At 43.2% G+C, this 16680-nt stretch overlaps 1 protein-coding gene across 1 annotated transcript; it reads right to left on the minus strand.

Moving 5' to 3' along the window:
• Window positions 1-2934: 2934 nt before the first annotated feature.
• LOC134511688 (leukocyte elastase inhibitor-like) lies at window positions 2935-16064 on the minus strand. Its single transcript, XM_063326028.1, has 8 exons — window positions 15986-16064; window positions 10754-10938; window positions 9024-9137; window positions 8520-8651; window positions 7530-7647; window positions 6140-6282; window positions 4241-4411; window positions 2935-4118 (listed from the first exon to the last, which is right to left on the minus strand). Exons 2-8 carry the CDS (start codon window positions 10922-10924, stop codon window positions 3714-3716), a joined length of 1254 nt encoding a protein of 417 aa, XP_063182098.1. The 5' UTR covers window positions 10925-10938; window positions 15986-16064; the 3' UTR covers window positions 2935-3713.
• Between the last annotated feature and the right edge of the window lie 616 nt (window positions 16065-16680).

Raw genomic sequence — 16680 nt, forward strand, 5'->3', positions numbered from 1 at the left:
TCCACGAGAAAGGTGACAGAAAGTTGATGAATATTGGAAGGGAGACTGGAAACTAGAAGTTTTACAATATGTCAGGCAGAAAAGGGACACAATTTTTTTTTGTTGTAGGGTTTGGGGAAATAAGAATATTTGTAAGAAATCAGTGACAGGATTGTTTCTAAACATCATTTTATTACTGTTAGTATTTTTATTAGTAATATTGCTGTGTCCAGTCTTAAGATCATAAGGAATTCCTGCACTTTTCTGAATTTCTCTGCATCCACAGCTGCTCATGAATCCTCTGAGGAGGGCTATGGCCCTGCGACTTGGAGAAGCAAGCTGAAACGCTGTGCAACCCGAGCTCAGCGTGCCAAGTTTCAAGAGGAGCGGCAGAGACTTGCGGTGTGAACTCCTACCGCCACCGCCTGCCTCGCACCGCGGGGAAACCGCACGCAAAGTTAGCTCTGCCTGGACACAGACATTAAAAGCGATACTGTGGAACTGAAAGTGTGAACGTTGATCGTGTTTCTAAATCCAGTCTTGGGCCATGAGTGCTGTAAAGTACTATTTCTTCATCTTATAGCTTAAAAGCCATATATTTTGTCAATGACCATTATTCCAATCACAGGCGAGTTTCTCCCACTTCCAGTTCCAGACGGGAGTAGGAAAACAAGGCAGATCCTACACAGCTCAGTAAGTATAACATGGAATATTAAAGTCAACAGAATTTGTGATTTTTAATATGTGCATGTATGTTTTAGGTCTAAGACACAATACCTAATAGCTCTTCTGTTTTTTACCAACTCAGACATTTCGTGACACAACATGGTTACTGTAAACTAGTTTGGCCAGCTGTAAATCAGTAACTGACCAGAGCTGGGTTGGGTTAGCCAAATTCGGATAACCAGTGCGCAAGACGCGGAACCATAGAATGGGGTTTGAGTTGAGGGGGACCTTTAAAGTCCACCTAGTCCAACTCTGGGGGCTCGGGGCATGGCAGAAAATGCCTTGCCATTTGCAAAGGGGATGTCTTTTGCTGCCCTGGGGCGGGGAGAGGCATTGGACCTTGTTTGCGTGGATGGGGACTGGCAGAGAGAGGCACTCTCTGTGGTAGAGTTTGCACCGAGAGAGAAAAATAAAGTCAAAAAGTTAGATTGCATAGATGTTTGGCTTTTTCCTTCACAACGTTAGTCTTCTTTTCATAGTTCATGAGATTGTGGCAGTAGTAAAACCGTTGCTATTGCGTGTACCAGAAATGGCCCGGCTGCATCCCTTTCACTGCGCGGGGCTCACCACATCATTTCACGTCTCCTGTGCTTCTGCAGCACGGGAACAGCCCAGCTTAGCCACTGATAAATGGAGACTTCTATTGCAAACTTCCCCTTCTATTTCTTTCACTTTCAAGACTAAGCTCCTGCATTCTTTGCTGGTAGCAAGTGCAGATCCATCCCCCTGCTAACCCACGGTGTCATCAGAAAAACCTGTTTTAACTCAAGGGTGCCGGAAAAGAATACGCTGGTGGCTGGGGACTGTATACCCATTTATGAGAAAAGACAAGAATAAAGGGAAGGGTTTTTTTTCCTCTGTGGTGTTTGCCATTTCATCACAGGAATCCCCATCCCTGCCTTTTCAGAAAAGCTGTTTGAAGGTAGATTTTTTGAGGTTGCAGTTCTCTGAACTTCCCCGGGGAATGTGAACACTGTATGATGACAGCTTTAGGCAATAAAAACATTGTCTAACAGGCAATCTGGGCTGTCAGCCTCCAGAAGGGAAACACAGACACGGACTGGAGAACTACTGCTGCAGCTGTACTGCACCTTCAGATCGGACAGTCAAGAGTAGTTTTATTTATTTGACTCTTTTTGCTTCCTTGACTCTTTTCTTGTCCTGCTCCTGTCTGTTCTTGCTCAGTTACCATTCATTCTTATTTTCTAGACTTTCTTGTCCGAAGGACCCCACATAACTTATGGTGCATAAGTTATGGTAATCATAAATGCAGAAAATTAGGGTGCTTTACACCTAATTATATGGTGAATGGTTAACATATACTTTCCTTTTTACGGGTAATAAAGCATGTTGCAAACTTTAATTTGTTAAACCTCACACAGAATCCCTCTGAGGAAGTTGTTAGTTATGTTAAACCAGCAACTTAACAGTTATGTCTCACTGTCAGTCAGCAGCAAGTTTTTTCTCCCACAGACTAGTTATGTTTAACTGTGACTTCAATGATTTACGCTGCTCTTAACAAAACCTTTCTTCATTTCTCAGAGCACAGAGAGAGCTCTGTCTTTATGACTGCATCTCAGATTGTTAAAATTCACCAGCCAGCAGGATGCAAGAAAACACATTTCTTGGAAGTTCACGGCTACACTTTTCCACGTCAGTAACCTCAGTGAGGTGCTTTTGACCATTTTCCTCCTATTTCATGAGACTGAAATCACTTGATTTATCCACATATAAAAGGCAGCCTTTTTTACGGTGTAATTAATAAACCATCTTTACAAAGTGTGTTTTCATATCCTGTTCCTGCAGGCACCATGCATACAAAATTCTCTTTGGAGTCATTTGAGACCTTAGAGGGTGCTTAGGGGAGGCTGTCCAGAGAGGTGGTGGAGTCTCCACCCCTGGAGATATTTAAAAGCTGCCTGGACATGATCCTGGGCAACCAGCTGTAGGTAGCCCTGCTCGAGCCGGGGAGGTGGACCAGATGGTCTCCAGAGGTCCCTTCTAACTTTTATTTCAGAAATTAATGCAGAAAAAGTCCAGTAAAAAGAGGGCCCAAATCCTGCCCTCCTGTATACATAAATACTGTTGTAATCAGCTCCCTTTCTAGAGGTGTCCATGAGGGCAGAACCCTGTCCTTTTCCCTGAGTATTCCTACTGTTATTAGCGTAAAAACCAACGCTGCTAATAAAAACTCACACAAAAAGATCCAAGGCTCATAAAAGGCGCACATGTCACATCACTTGTCCAATTAGTAAGATGACGCTTTAGATGTAGGCGCACATCTGAGTAAATAAATGAAGCCAAAGGTGCTTCTAGCATAAACTTTTTATATAATGCAGAATAGCACAAAAGGCAGAATCAGTACACATCACTGGGGAGAAAGTGGTACAGTTATCAGTAAACAGGTATATTTGCTGTAAATAAGTATCTCCTATTTGGCTGTGAACAGTTGCTACAAGAAAGGGAATTATCATGGCCAGATCTTCACTGTGCAAAGGATTTGCTGCAGAGCACAGACAAGGAAAAAGTGTCTCTAAAGCACCTCTCTGCTGACCAGGACCCAGCTGGCCAGGAATCAAAAAATACAGAGCAGGGCTGTATTTATAAATACTGGCAGTTACCGAAAACTGTTGCAGACAATTCTCCTCAGACAGCAGCACACCCACTCCACCTTTGCAAGCCCAGGCAGGTGCTGTACGACACTACCTGGCTGCGCTGGGGAACTGTAAGGAATATAGGAGCATAGTGGGCATCGAGGAAACAAAATGTTACTCACATCCAATGAGGTTAAAGGAAAATTTACTCCTTTTCTGGATTCAGATCAATATTTGCAATTTAAGGAGCCTAGTGGCAGAACATCCAATTGATGGATTCTAAGCTAAACTGCTTGCAGTAATTACTTTCAAATGCAAACTAGCTGTCAAAGGACTAAGAATGGATTGGGAAAAAAATACTATTTGTAATTTTCATCCAGGTGTTTCTCATAATGTTAGAAAATGGCCCCGATTTTAAGGTGAGCAGAGTTTGCCAAAAAAGAGAATGGTATTGGTAGGATTGTGTCTAATAAAGAATAAGAAAGGGTGGTCAGCCATAAACACCTCCGTGAGAGGAAGAGATCTCCTCACAATGACAGCTCCTGTACCAGCTGCTGCTTCCGTGCCTTCCTCATTGACTTCCACATATGTCTTATGGACCACATTTGACAGCACCAGCGATTTTGCAAAGGACATTGCAGAAAGATCAGCTTTTGATTCAGTGAAGATGTCAGTCATCCCCATCGCTTGTAATACCTCATTGAGGTTAAAGGTGTTTTCAAGCTTGAATCGGGGAAGGTATACCTCCACTCTTGTCTCAAACATGTGTTCTGAAGAGGCCCACAGCATTAAATTTTCAGGGGTCATTGTGCTTTCGATCTAGAAGACGGGGGAAAAAAGAGCTTAAAACAGGTGGGCGGCTTTGAGGAGTTTAGATCTTTACCCAGCCTTAATTCAGACAACCAAGTTTCAGCCATAGTCCATGATATATACTGCCTTACCTGCTCCAGCCCACTGGTAGATCCGTCAGCCGTGTCACCCGGCAGCAGGATGATCATGCTCAGTGACTTCTGAGCGTAAGGGAGTTCAAGGAGCTGAGCACCCGTCTCCTCAATGTAGCCAAATTTAAACATGCCTTTCTGATACATCATCTGCACAGGTTTTTTCTCATTCTGTTTAAAAGAAAATTATACAGTCACTTAAGCAATACAGCTCTTAGCATTTAAACTTATTATAGGTGTAATATCAGTCATCAGGGTTTCAGCAGTGACTGCTGTTAAGCTAAATATTTTTCTTTATTTTGTTGCATCTACAGTGACACAAAAAACATAAGCTTTGCCATGCATAAATAAAGGGGATAATTCTTTGGGGGGAAAAAAAAACAAACAAACAAAAACCCCAAAACAATTTCCCAGCAACTGATCAGATAGTGAAGTTCCTTAATAGTTTTACACTTCCGAACAGGCTGATGCTGGTTGGATTTGCACGTCCTAACTTGGACTGGGATAAAGAAGAAATAGCACTGTAAGAAACAAGCTGACATTAATCAGACTGATTGTTTAGACAGGAAGTAATAAATAGGTTAAGAGCAAAATCAGCCTTTCGCAGGCATCCTCTTCGAGGTCTTGTTATCTTGCCTTTTTTGTGGTGGAGTTGTTTGAAAGCTGTATAAAGGCTCAAGTTTCCTTTTACGGTTAGCTAACTTCTAAAGCAGTAAAGAAGCCATTTGGCAGATGACATATTTTCAGCAAAAATGCCTTTAGTATTGATTAGCAGATGAAGAAAAACCTATACAGCTTCTCCTTATCTCATAGTTTCTCCTTCTGCAGCAGTGCACCAAATGTTCTCAACTATAGACCTTTGTCAATACCCATATTCAAAGATATATTTAAATTCACTAACGTAAGTACTCAATATAACAGTTTCTTACCACTGTCTTAACAATGGAATGCAACATGATAACTAGATATATATGTATTTCTGACCTTTTCCTTTGATATGTAAGGAACACTCAAAAGACACTTTTTTCCCCACACAAAGCTCTACAATTTAAGATTAGACTGGAATCTGTTGGGGTTTTTTCTTTTTTTTTTCATGGCTGAGAACTAATAGAATATTGGCACAACATATGGAAAGAAGACAAAACCGAATTAAATGAAAGTAAATGTTTTTGATTGCCTTTTTTGATAATATCTGTCAGACTTAACAGGCACACACAATACCTGGAGGAATGCGCCTGTTAAAGAAATAACTTTGCAACCGTATCGACAATACCTTAGTTAAACAACTAAGGCTTTGGTGATACCCCTATGGCAGAAAAAAGGGCTAAAAGTTAAAATAGACTTAAAATAAACTTTGAAATGTTGCAAATACTACAAATAAACCAAAATGCTCTATAAGAATATCTCCTTTTTCAAATTGCAGTTGTATTTTTGTAGTTTGTTGCTATCTGGCCTAGTTTGTTTGGTGTGTTTTAATCTCTCAAATGCATAGCTAATGTTAAAATATATTGAATGTAAAAACACAGGATGACTCCTTGGAGCCTATATGAAATGGGATGTTCAGATTTGCCTCCATCCACAACAGCTATCTGTAATGACTACTATGTTCAACAGAGCTAATCAGGGCTAACGCTTGTGTTTTGCCAGTCACCAAAGCAAAAATCTGAGTTGTTGCGACTTCTCAGTCTTGCATATTTTTTCAGTAAAGATTATGCTTTTCTCTGGATAAACCTTCCTGCCACCTCTAGCCAACAGGAGAGGCAGGTTAAGTTCCCAGCACACCCACACCTTGCTCACAGGGCAGCTGAGCCCTGGACGTTGTGCCTCTGTGTTACGCTTGCCTCATTGCTCGCAGTATCTAGCAAAAATAATGTTAAGATTTACAGAATGCAGAGGTACCTGATTCAGTTTAAAATCTCTCTGTACTGTTTTTTGTTCCTCAAACTTGTGTTCCCAGGATGCTTTGAAGTAGATTACATTCACCAGCACCAGCAATGCACGTGCGTCAATCACACCAGGAGCGAAGAGTTCCTTGATTTTACCTAAAGAAATTTTGGAATACACAAGTATTTGTTTGTTGTCATTAAGACTCTGGGCCCAATTACTTGTCTGTGAACTTAGTTTTGGAGAAACTTAGAAATCCAGTTCTTGGTTTATTCAAAGGGTGGGGACAATATAGGCAAATACATGGTAGATTCCTCTGCACTGTTACCAGCCAGGGAGGACAGGGGGGTGGGGGGGGTCACCAAATTAGCCAACTGTCAATGACAGTGACCGTATATATCTGCCAGGTGACATTAACCATGGGGCAGGAAGCAGCACCATTAATCACATATTTCGGTTTACATGAAGGCATCTTTCCCTTTGCCCTGAGCACAGCAGTTAAACAGCTGTGGAGCTTTTGACTTTATACACAGGGGCTGAAGTAGGAGCTGCCAGGTCCCCAGCCTTCATATGAGCACCCAGAGCAACGATGGCTCCTAACCCTGTGCAAGGCGGCTCCTGAACCTTCAGCCCTCTTACTGGGAGCCAACCGGGGTTAACAGCTCTTTCCCGCACCAGTCACAGGCCGCTCTGACAGTACAAGGACAGGTTTGGTCAGGAGACGGGCAACTGAGAACTTACAGAAACCTTCAAATCTATTTGACTGTCCCCCAGTAAGTTCTGGTTTATGTTCAGCCAGAAGATTTAGGAAATTCTCATCCTGCTGCTACTGCAGCTCCGACAAAACTAAAGGAAAATGACATATATCGTGTTTAGTCTAACCAGCGAGAGCCAATGGCCCCTGCTAGCCTGTTAAGGGCAAGAGCTGGTTGATTGTCACTTGTGATAGTGAGTCTCATTGATCTCTCATCTTTGTGGGCGTTGTTCTACATATAACCAGGTCCTCAGTCATCCTCCTTCACCCCCAGGCTGTTCCCAATCTCACCATGAAGCTCACAGCTTACATCCCCTGCTGTCCTGTGTCTGTGTTTGTGGCTGTTCACAGAAGCAATTTGTACAGTCAAACTTCATAGGTATTGTTGCAACTATCATGCCAGGCATAAGGGTGCGAATACAAAAGTATTTGGCAACAAATACACCTTTAATTCAGAAATAATTTCCCTAATAACGTACTCTGATATTTAAAGAGTAGATGGAAAGACAAACCATCTTTAAACACCATAATATTGAACACCCAGAAATGTGAACAAGCCTTTGCTTTTCATACCCTGGAATTTCTTTTGTTGAAGCATTGGAAGAATGCAGTGATAGTATCGCATATGGCTATGGTTTTGCTTTGTTTTACCTTGTGTCTCACTTTCAACCCACGTGTTAATTTTTATTCTGGCAGCTTCAACAGCACCATGAAAGTCCACTGTTTGCACCATTGCTCCATACAGTTCCTTAGTGCACATTAGAAATTGCTGTAAAGCAAAATAAAGATTATGCATTAGTCAAATCTGTTATGCTCTTATTCCCTTCTGAAAGAAATCAATGGTTCAAAACTATTTTAGAAATGGTGAGGGACCTGTTGACTCCATAAGGCAAAATTTCATTTTGGAAACATCAACTACCTGAAGTTTATTCTTTGAAGAAGAGATAATTATTCTATTGCATAGGCAAGAAAATAAATAAGTAAAAAGCCAGAAGAAAGAGTCTTCCCACGGAGAACTGCATACCTGAGGTCCAGATAAAAATAAAAAATTACAGAACATGTAAAACATGTTGTTTAATGCTTAAATATTCAAGTTATTCAACAGAAATAATTGACAGAAAAGCAAGGATGTGACTAGCAAGTCATCTGTACTAGGTAGTCTAGAGATCCCTCTCATTCAGTACAACAGGAGTAAGAAGTTCAGCACAGGAGCCCTACAGCATGAAACTAAATAACATCTCAGGAGATAAACTCTCTCCGGGAGCCCTACAGCATGAAACTACATAACATCTCAGGAGATAAACTCTCTCCGAGCTTACTGCTGCCCTCAGCTGTGCCACTTGCAAGTCTAGAAGTATCTTACACAGAGCTCGAATAGGCCATTTTTGGCTGTAGTCACACCTCTGGCTGAGTGTAGGCATCTGCGAAAAGCAAAGGGACTCCTGCTTACTTTCGCTCTATAGCCATTGATATCCACAGGCTGACACTCTCTTGTCTCTTTCCCACCAGCCCCAAGAGATACGGCTCCAAGAAGCACGTCAAGTGCTCCAAAATGCACACGAGGGTGGCAACAGTGATGCTCGCAGTTACAGGGAAGTTTGAGGTCAGGGCCACGGGAGTTAGCAGGTACAGGTAACTTACCTGCTGGAGTTCAAATCCTTGTTGTAAAAAGAGATTGTTGGCCAGGGTTAAAACGTAGCTTTCACCAAGGTTTTGTAGTTGTAAAAGCAGTGCCTGGAACGCTTTATGGTTAAGGTCCCCATCCTTGTTACACTGGGAATATTACAAATACAACAATTATAACAATTCTTCTGTATAGCTTTGGTTGTTAATTTTCATCCTAAATAGATTACGCTCTAGGGCTAGCTCCTGCTGTACTGATTTTTAAATCCAGCTAGTCTAAGCTTTGTTGCCTGATCCTCCTTCAGACGAGAACACTGACGGCTTTGGTATTGACTTCACAGAAGACTTGGCCCTTAATAAAATAACACCTTGTATCAGACATTTCCTAGTGGATTAGGCAGACTCTGTGCATGTGGTCTTGACTCCCTCCAGTGGCAGACTCTTTACTCTAGGTGGCTTTACACCTAGTAACCTACTGTGCAGTGAAGAAAGGGCCCCAGTGCTGCCCAGCCAAGGGCGCACCTGTGAGAGGGAAGGCTGTCTCTCCTGGCTTAGTTCTGGCTCCATTTCTGGGGCTGCGCTCTCAAGGTCAGATCCAAGGCTCATTCTTCCTGCAGCTTTCCTGACGTGAAGCACCTGCAGTTGAAGATGACAAATTACAGCACTTGTAACTGGGATAGAAGCATTTTCCTCATTTAAAAGATTTGCTATGCTGCCCTGGATAAATGGTGTAGATTTTCTCAGCTTCAGTTAGATCAAAATGTCAGGCTTGAAGTTGTTCATATATTGATGTTCAAATTCACATTTCTGTATTAGCAAACCAAGAAGAACTTGCACTTAATCTCTCAAAGCGTTACTCTCCACTACCTCGAAGTGTTTACATTTGATTTGTATTTTTGTTGCTACAGTTACCTTAAATTTCAAAAACAAAAAGTTGCCTCAGGCAAAGACATATAACTTCTTTTTTAAAACATCAAAACTGGCTTTTTGCAATCATTCTTAATCTTTGCATCAGCTTAGGAAATACATCAAAATCACAGTGCTCTTAACCGAAACGAGTCTTTGCTTCTAACGTGCAAATATCTTACCGAAAAATTTCCACCATTGTAATAATATTGCATCATACATAGACTTAATCTTTATTATTGAAGATACTGGATCCCCATTGCTTTCCTAAAATAAGCGAGAGTCCCTGTGTATTGGGTCTATGTGGCAAGGTTATGGTAGCCAGGGGGACGCAGGGGTGGCCTCTCTGTGAAGAGATCGGGGGCTGCTGCCATGTGGAACAGAGCTGGTTCCAGCCATTTCCAAAATTAGTTGAGTCTGTTTTGCCATGACAGTAACTGGTGAGTGATCTCCCTGTTCTTATCTTGACCCACAAGATTTTTCATCTTATTTTCTCTCACTGTCCTTGTTGAAGATGGGGAGTGAGAAAGCGGCTGGGTGGGCATGTAGCAGCCACCAGCCAAGGTCGACCCACCACACCCTGGGAACCTCATGAGGAGGGCATGTCTACCTTGGCTGCTGGTGACCCAGCAGTCAGACTGTGCACATGGCAGCGATATGATGGATGAAGCTCTACCAGTACAGAACCAGCTACTGGCAAGAACATCTGCCTTAGGATTATTGGTCTTTTATCACTCATGGGCACAAACAAGAAAAGAGAAGAAAGATTGTAGAAAGCAAAACTTGCACTGCTGGGAGAAATGTTGCAGCAAGCGGAGGGGTGGCCTTCATCCCATCCCCACGCACCTGGGTCCCTGTGGCCTCTGCAGGTGAGACATTTTGACTCTTGAATGTCATAAGTGACAAGTGAGCTAATGCTTCCAGACATCCAGTCACAATCACTTTGGGTTTCTCCAACTCTTCCCACTACCCGCTCAGACTCACTCTTTCAGGATTCTCATTGCAACCACAAGAGGAAGCGCCTGCCCGTAATTTTGAAACAAAGTCTGGTATTCTAGCAGCTGGCTGGGGGAAAGCCAGAGCGCACCGCTGTCTAGCATCACCTCCTCTCATTCAGCTCTTGCTCCATGCTCCTAAGCCTGCATGGGGGCACGGTGCGACTCACACAAGCAAATGGCAAGGATCATAGGGCACCACGCACGACTGTGAAGGCGGCACCTGTGCTTGCATTCGTGCTTGTTTCCTATGAGACCTTGGCACATGTGTTGTGCTAGGATGCCCAACATTTCCATTAAGGGAACAGTAAGCAATGTGGAAGCATCTCGGCATGTTTCGTTAATACTCACTTTTTCTATCTGAGCAGCAGTGTTGTTTTTTGCGCCTAGATGGACCAGGGCCAGGGCAACAGAGATGCTCATTGGAGAGAAGACGATGTTTGTGTCCTCTGCATTTCTGTTGAGCTTATTGTAGAGATCAAGGCAAAACTCAGTAATTGGTCTAGAAACGGAGCCCATCATGAAGCAGCTGCTGACTGGGAGCACAAAAGAAAGAAGAAATTTAATGCAGCTTGTTGCCTAAGCTAGATCACACACCACGCATCTGTCAGCCCTGAGATTGTCCAATAGCTGGTTGCTAAACAATAGAAGTTTGCTAAATTCTGAGAGTTTGAAACAGCCAACCTTGCACACATCTGTCGGTCCATGCTGCACAGCAAGGACACAGCAGGTCTGGAAAAGGGACCCACGCTCACAACATATGTGAATTCCTCAGAAAGGATCTTTTTTCTGTCTTATCCCATGGCGTATCTTATTTCAGATCATGCTATTGAAATCAGTCAACTGTGGATTAACATTTTCCTTCTCCAAACTGGTTTGATGTATACAGTTATGTCAACTCTTTCCTCTTGTAACAACATACGATTAATGACAGAAACCTCGTGACAGAAACTACACCTGCATACAACCATGTCTGATAACAAGAGCTGTGGTATGAGGGTTTCAAACAACAGGTTTATAAAAACAAAATCACTATTAATTAAATGTTCTCATATATGAAAAAAGGTCATTAACAACTATGGAGACTGAACTACGTATGGAAACATGAACAGTTTGAAATACACTTTTTCCCTCCTCATGAGTTTTCCAGGAGCCACAGATTCAGACAGGATACACAATTAAAATTTCCAAACAATGCAATAGCTCAATGGCCTTGAAAAGAAGTCTGTAAGCTCCTGCTCAATGATATGACAAGATCTTTGTCACTCTCTTCTTTTGTACTAGAAACATAACAGTCTGATACCTTTCCCGTGGGTCATTTACATTAAATCCACCCTGCTAAGAACAAGTTGTGACCAAGTTCCAGCTTGGTCCTCACAAGCAGGAGGCCATCTGAAAAAAAGGGGTGTAGAAACTCCTTTATACCAGTTGGATCACACAAGCTTTTCTGGAATCATTATACCCAAAAAACCTCACATCACTTTCAGCCTCAAACAAATGACATTTTGGACAGCATGCCAGAAAAATGTGTGAACAGCAAAGCATACACTCCTGTCTGCCTGCAGACGTAGAGTAGCTGTGGCCTGTGTTCCAGGAAGATACTTTACTTAGGTGGAAATACACAGCCATGTTACGGAGAGAAGTCCCTCATGTCTCCCATGGCACAGATCTGGCTGTCTCTAGCTTTCAACCTGCGTCGGGACAAGTGTGGGTCAGGTCAAGAGCAAGTTGCCAGAGCTTCTGTCCATTGAAAAGATGGGTGAGTGCACAGCCAGGTGGTTATTCCATAGGAGGCCACGGCACAGCAGGAGCTCTTTCTCGGCCCTGTGCCACCTGGCTGCTGCAGCCTGCAAGGCCAAGTTGTGTGAGGAGCTCCAGCCTGTGTCACTAGAAGGCTAAGGGTGGGGAGAGGCTGATGCAAAGCTGAAATGCGAGATCTTTCATCATCAGAGCCCTTGTAAGGCCTGTCCTGGGCTGTCGGTGTCCAGCAGCCACTTTGAGAGAGGTTTAGAGCCTTCTTGGGAAGGGGCTGCCTGGTGCTGGGGACCTCCATCCCCTCCCGGCCAATGTTCCCCTGCCACACTGCTCTCCCACTGAGGCCCCAGCTCTTCTACCATGGCCACTGCCCCCTCCTCACAGAGAGCCTGCCCTTCACAGACCTTTCTTTACTCCAAGAGCTACTCAAAATATCTTGCGTTGTCCTCACGGATGCTGAGTGCACGTTGCCTCTCACTCAGCCGTGAGCCAGACACAAACTTTGCATGAGAAGCTGTGGCTGAGGCGCCAGAAGAAGTTTCCAGGGTGTAGGGAGTTGCTGTGGCTCGGCTGAGGTGCAGCATTTGTCTGCGCGAACCGTCTTAGCCCGCAGCAAGTGCCAGACAATGGGAATGAGCTCGGCCCGCAAAAAAATGGATTTAACCTCAGACAGATTACTGCAGTGGCTTGGAAGAGCTGAAAAGTCAGGTTGCTGAATACATATGGAGGTGCCACATGTGGCAAATGCAGATGTGTCCTGCCTTTTGACTAGCTTGAAAAGCACAGCAGTAATCAATGCTTCATCGTGCTTCTGACTGATGCTCTGTGGAAAGGACCTGCGATGCTGAAAGAAAAAGTTCATATATGTTTCATACTGAGACGTTTGTTTTACACAGAAGTCCAGAAGCACTTCACATGAAGCCCTAATACAAATGGGCAAAACAGAGGAAAAATACCCAACAGGTTTTCTGTTAAATAATTAAAGATGAGTTATATCTCATTAAGTCTGAAAACAGCTGTTCTAGCTCTGCTCTTTGTGTCTTTGTATGAAACACAGTTTTCATTTTCCTTTTAATAACACAGTCATCTTACCACAAGAAAAGGAGACTGCACTAAATAATCATTTCTCTTTTCTTCCACCTTCATTACCTATTACCCAGAACCTTCTGAAAACAAAACTCAGAGCTTCTGTAGTGCTGAAGTTTGTATTGCTCCACTTCCACACCTTGTGAAAGATCTGAAATGAACCTGTGAAATCGTTTACAGTGAATGTAGGTCATGAGGCATATTGTAGGTGTGCCCAGAACGAGTCAAGGAGTAAAAAAAGAGTTAATGAACTTCCTCAGCATGAAGGAGGCACCTCCACCCCACCCTGCAGGGAGAGGATGGGCTGCCAAGCTAGAGGGAGAGCCCAGGAGCTGGGAACAGGTTTTAAAAGCCAAAGGAGGTGGCCACTCCTTTAGAAGAAGCAGCAGACTTTTTCTAAAAGTCCTCAGGGTGACGTCCAGGTGCAAACAGTGCGGCCAACTCCATGGGTTTGTGAGTGGGAACTACTTAGAAAGCTGCCCTGGAAACCCAAAGCAAGGGATGGGAAGTGCAGGATGGTGGAGGAATTTTCTTACTGCAGAATGAAAGGATTTAGTGCACTTTCTTAATCTTAAATTGGGGTGGGCACAAATGTATGAGCCATGTGTGTAATCTGTGTAATCATTCAATCAGTGAGAGTTTGGGGATTACTGCAAGGACAGTGGAGTTTGAAGAACACCTACATGATGGACAACACATGGTAATGTTACTTTTCAAAGATCTTGGCGTGATAAGGAGAGAAGATATAAGATCAAAAGGGGTGTTCCAGGAAGATCACAGCTGCCGTTCTGCACTAGCCAAAGCGTCTGCACTTAACATTAGCAACAGTGCAGAGACAGCAGGCAGGGCTGGGGCTTTACAGCTGATGAAGGGAGATGCTTTGCATGATGGTTTAGTAGCTTTTAACATAGTCTGGCAGATGGCAATTGCTGGCGCTGTTATATGTGAGCAAGAAGCTACCCAGGAAAAGAGCTTCCTTCAGAAGAAACCACTGTATAACCACAGACCTTGTAAAGATGAGAAACTACTTCCATGGCTGTGTGAAATGAAGGACACTCCTTTTCTATAACTATTCATGATCTGTTCTCTCCTTACAGTTTGTTTTCGGCTAAGGGTAGATGAAATCAAGACAAAAACTCTCAAAGAATAAAAAGCTGTGCTCAAAGCTATCATAATTAATAGGTGGGTTAGATTATATTATGCAGTCAACAGGAGGAGGCAGTAAATAAGGTGGGAAGGCTAAGAGAACTGTAGCCTTGTTTTTAAGGTAATTCTATGTTTAATACAAGGTAAAGCAAGAAGGAACCTGTTTTCCCTGATGCCACATGATAATGCCCATTGCATGTTTTGCTTATTCAATCTGCTTCCCATTAAGGTGCTTTAGCACACATTAATTTCTCATACATAAAGGAAGACAGAATTGGCAGAAATTATGTGTGTCTATCTTAGAAAAGGAGCACATGCCAGAAAATACCGTCCCATCACATGAAAAATAGAAGTGACTTTCTTATTTTTCATGACCATTCATACAAAAAGATGTTCCCAGGTGTTTCTGTGCTGATTTGGAGTGAAAGGGACAAACAGCACGTAAGAAAAAATGAAATTTCCTGCAACACAGAAATTCCAATCATCCCTATATGACACAAAATATTTCCAAAGTAGCATGCTTTAGATTAGATTAAAAACCAATACATTTCAGTACAAAATAACTTCTCAAGGGAAATGTTCCCAAGTTCCTTTTCCAACCAACTTAGCCTCTCAGGCTACTACTTTTATGCCAGGAAGGTCTTTTTCTGGCTGCTTTTATTATTTTGCATCAGTACCTCCAGGATGTATATTTTCTGCCTCTTTCTAGGCCAATTATTCCTGCATAAACAGGCATGGATGTACCTTGGCCTGTTACGGGCTGTGCAGCGGCAAGTGATTTGCTATGCCTGTGTGCAGCTGCACAGGCTTCTCAGCAAGCTTCTAAACATCCTTGCCAAACCCAAGAGCTAATATGTTGCTAGTGAAGACTAGCATCGCCACTAACAATCCAAAATCTGAATACTACTCCACCCTTCCTATTTTATATAGTAATTGTTTAAGCACATAAACAATCCCCCGGCAGCGGGCATCAGGGTACACGGGAAACACCTAAGCACCCCAGCAGAGAACTGCATGCCCTCTCTCTCCTCGAGGGAAAATTTCGTGGCTTTTTCTTGTGCCATGGAAACCTGAGTAAAGAAGGGAAATTAAAATGTATCTCACACTTTGTGGGTGAGTTTGCCCAGGTCATCGGCACCCTCATTTCATGTCAAGCCCATTTCTACCAGAGCGGGTAGAGGTGCTCTGAAAGAGCCTGCCCTGCAGCTCTGTTGGAGGTACAGGCAGAAAAGCGTCTGCTTTCTAGTATAAGCCATTGAGATGATCTGTCCTGTGGCAATTAGAGCTTTCTGGATAGGCACAGAGGTCCTGGGGAAATTTCAGATTCAAAAGCCTGTGAAATTTAGGCAAGAGTCTTTAGATTCATAGCTTTGGACACGTGTTCCTAAATTCCTCACCTACATCCCACTGAAGACCAACTCCCTTTGTGTGAGCTCTTGAGCCACGTGAATTATAGCAGTGTGTTTTGCTGCCTGCAGCCTGAAAAGGTATCTCCCCCTCTGTCCCATCTGTAAACATGATGTTTACTTTACCAACCTGTAGACTACTAACTCACAAGTTATTCTGGGGGGAAAAAAAAAATAAATAATTGTTTACCTTCTTGCCCGAAGAGGTTAAATGAAGAGCACAACAGCTGAGCTCTGGAGCACGTTCTTGTGAATACCGTATTACAAAAATCTCCCACTCTCTTGTGGGAGAGTTCAGCCTCTAACCAATTGTTGATGATAGCAGCATGTCGCAATTTAACGCAAATGCCATCAACGTGAAGTTACCTGCAAAGACTGGGAGACCTGTACCTACCAATATGCTAATAGTATTTCTCTCAAAGCTGCCCAGCAAGTTTGGCAGGCAATATCTGCTGGCAACAGCTCCAATATTATTGCAATGCCAAGTCACCCTCAGCTGGAAAACAGGGCATTAACCCTGCAGATCCATGGCCGTGCTGCCGTGTGTAGTTCCTTTCAAATTTGATGGGGTCTGGCTTGAACACAGGGGGGTGCAGGCCTCGTGCCAGGATTCAGAGATGCCTTGTTTGGATCCGAGCTTGTTTGCAGAGATAGAGCAAACGAATGGGAAATGCATGAGGTTTATGTTGCCTGCAGCCATCTCTCTCTCTCTCTCTCTCTCTCTCCCAGGTAAGGAGCCAGCTTTATGCGTATGGAAAGAGCTTAATTAGAGAAGGGAAGAAATATTTCCTTGAACTGTAACAGGAATCCTCAGCCAGGGGGTATTCTTTTAAATCACTGGAGTTAAGAATAAAAGAAGGCCAGGAGCGTCTGATTACGTGAGTT

The sequence above is a fragment of the Chroicocephalus ridibundus genome, chromosome 2 (genome assembly GCF_963924245.1).
Source record: "Chroicocephalus ridibundus chromosome 2, bChrRid1.1, whole genome shotgun sequence".
Lineage (NCBI taxonomy): Eukaryota > Metazoa > Chordata > Aves > Charadriiformes > Laridae > Chroicocephalus > Chroicocephalus ridibundus.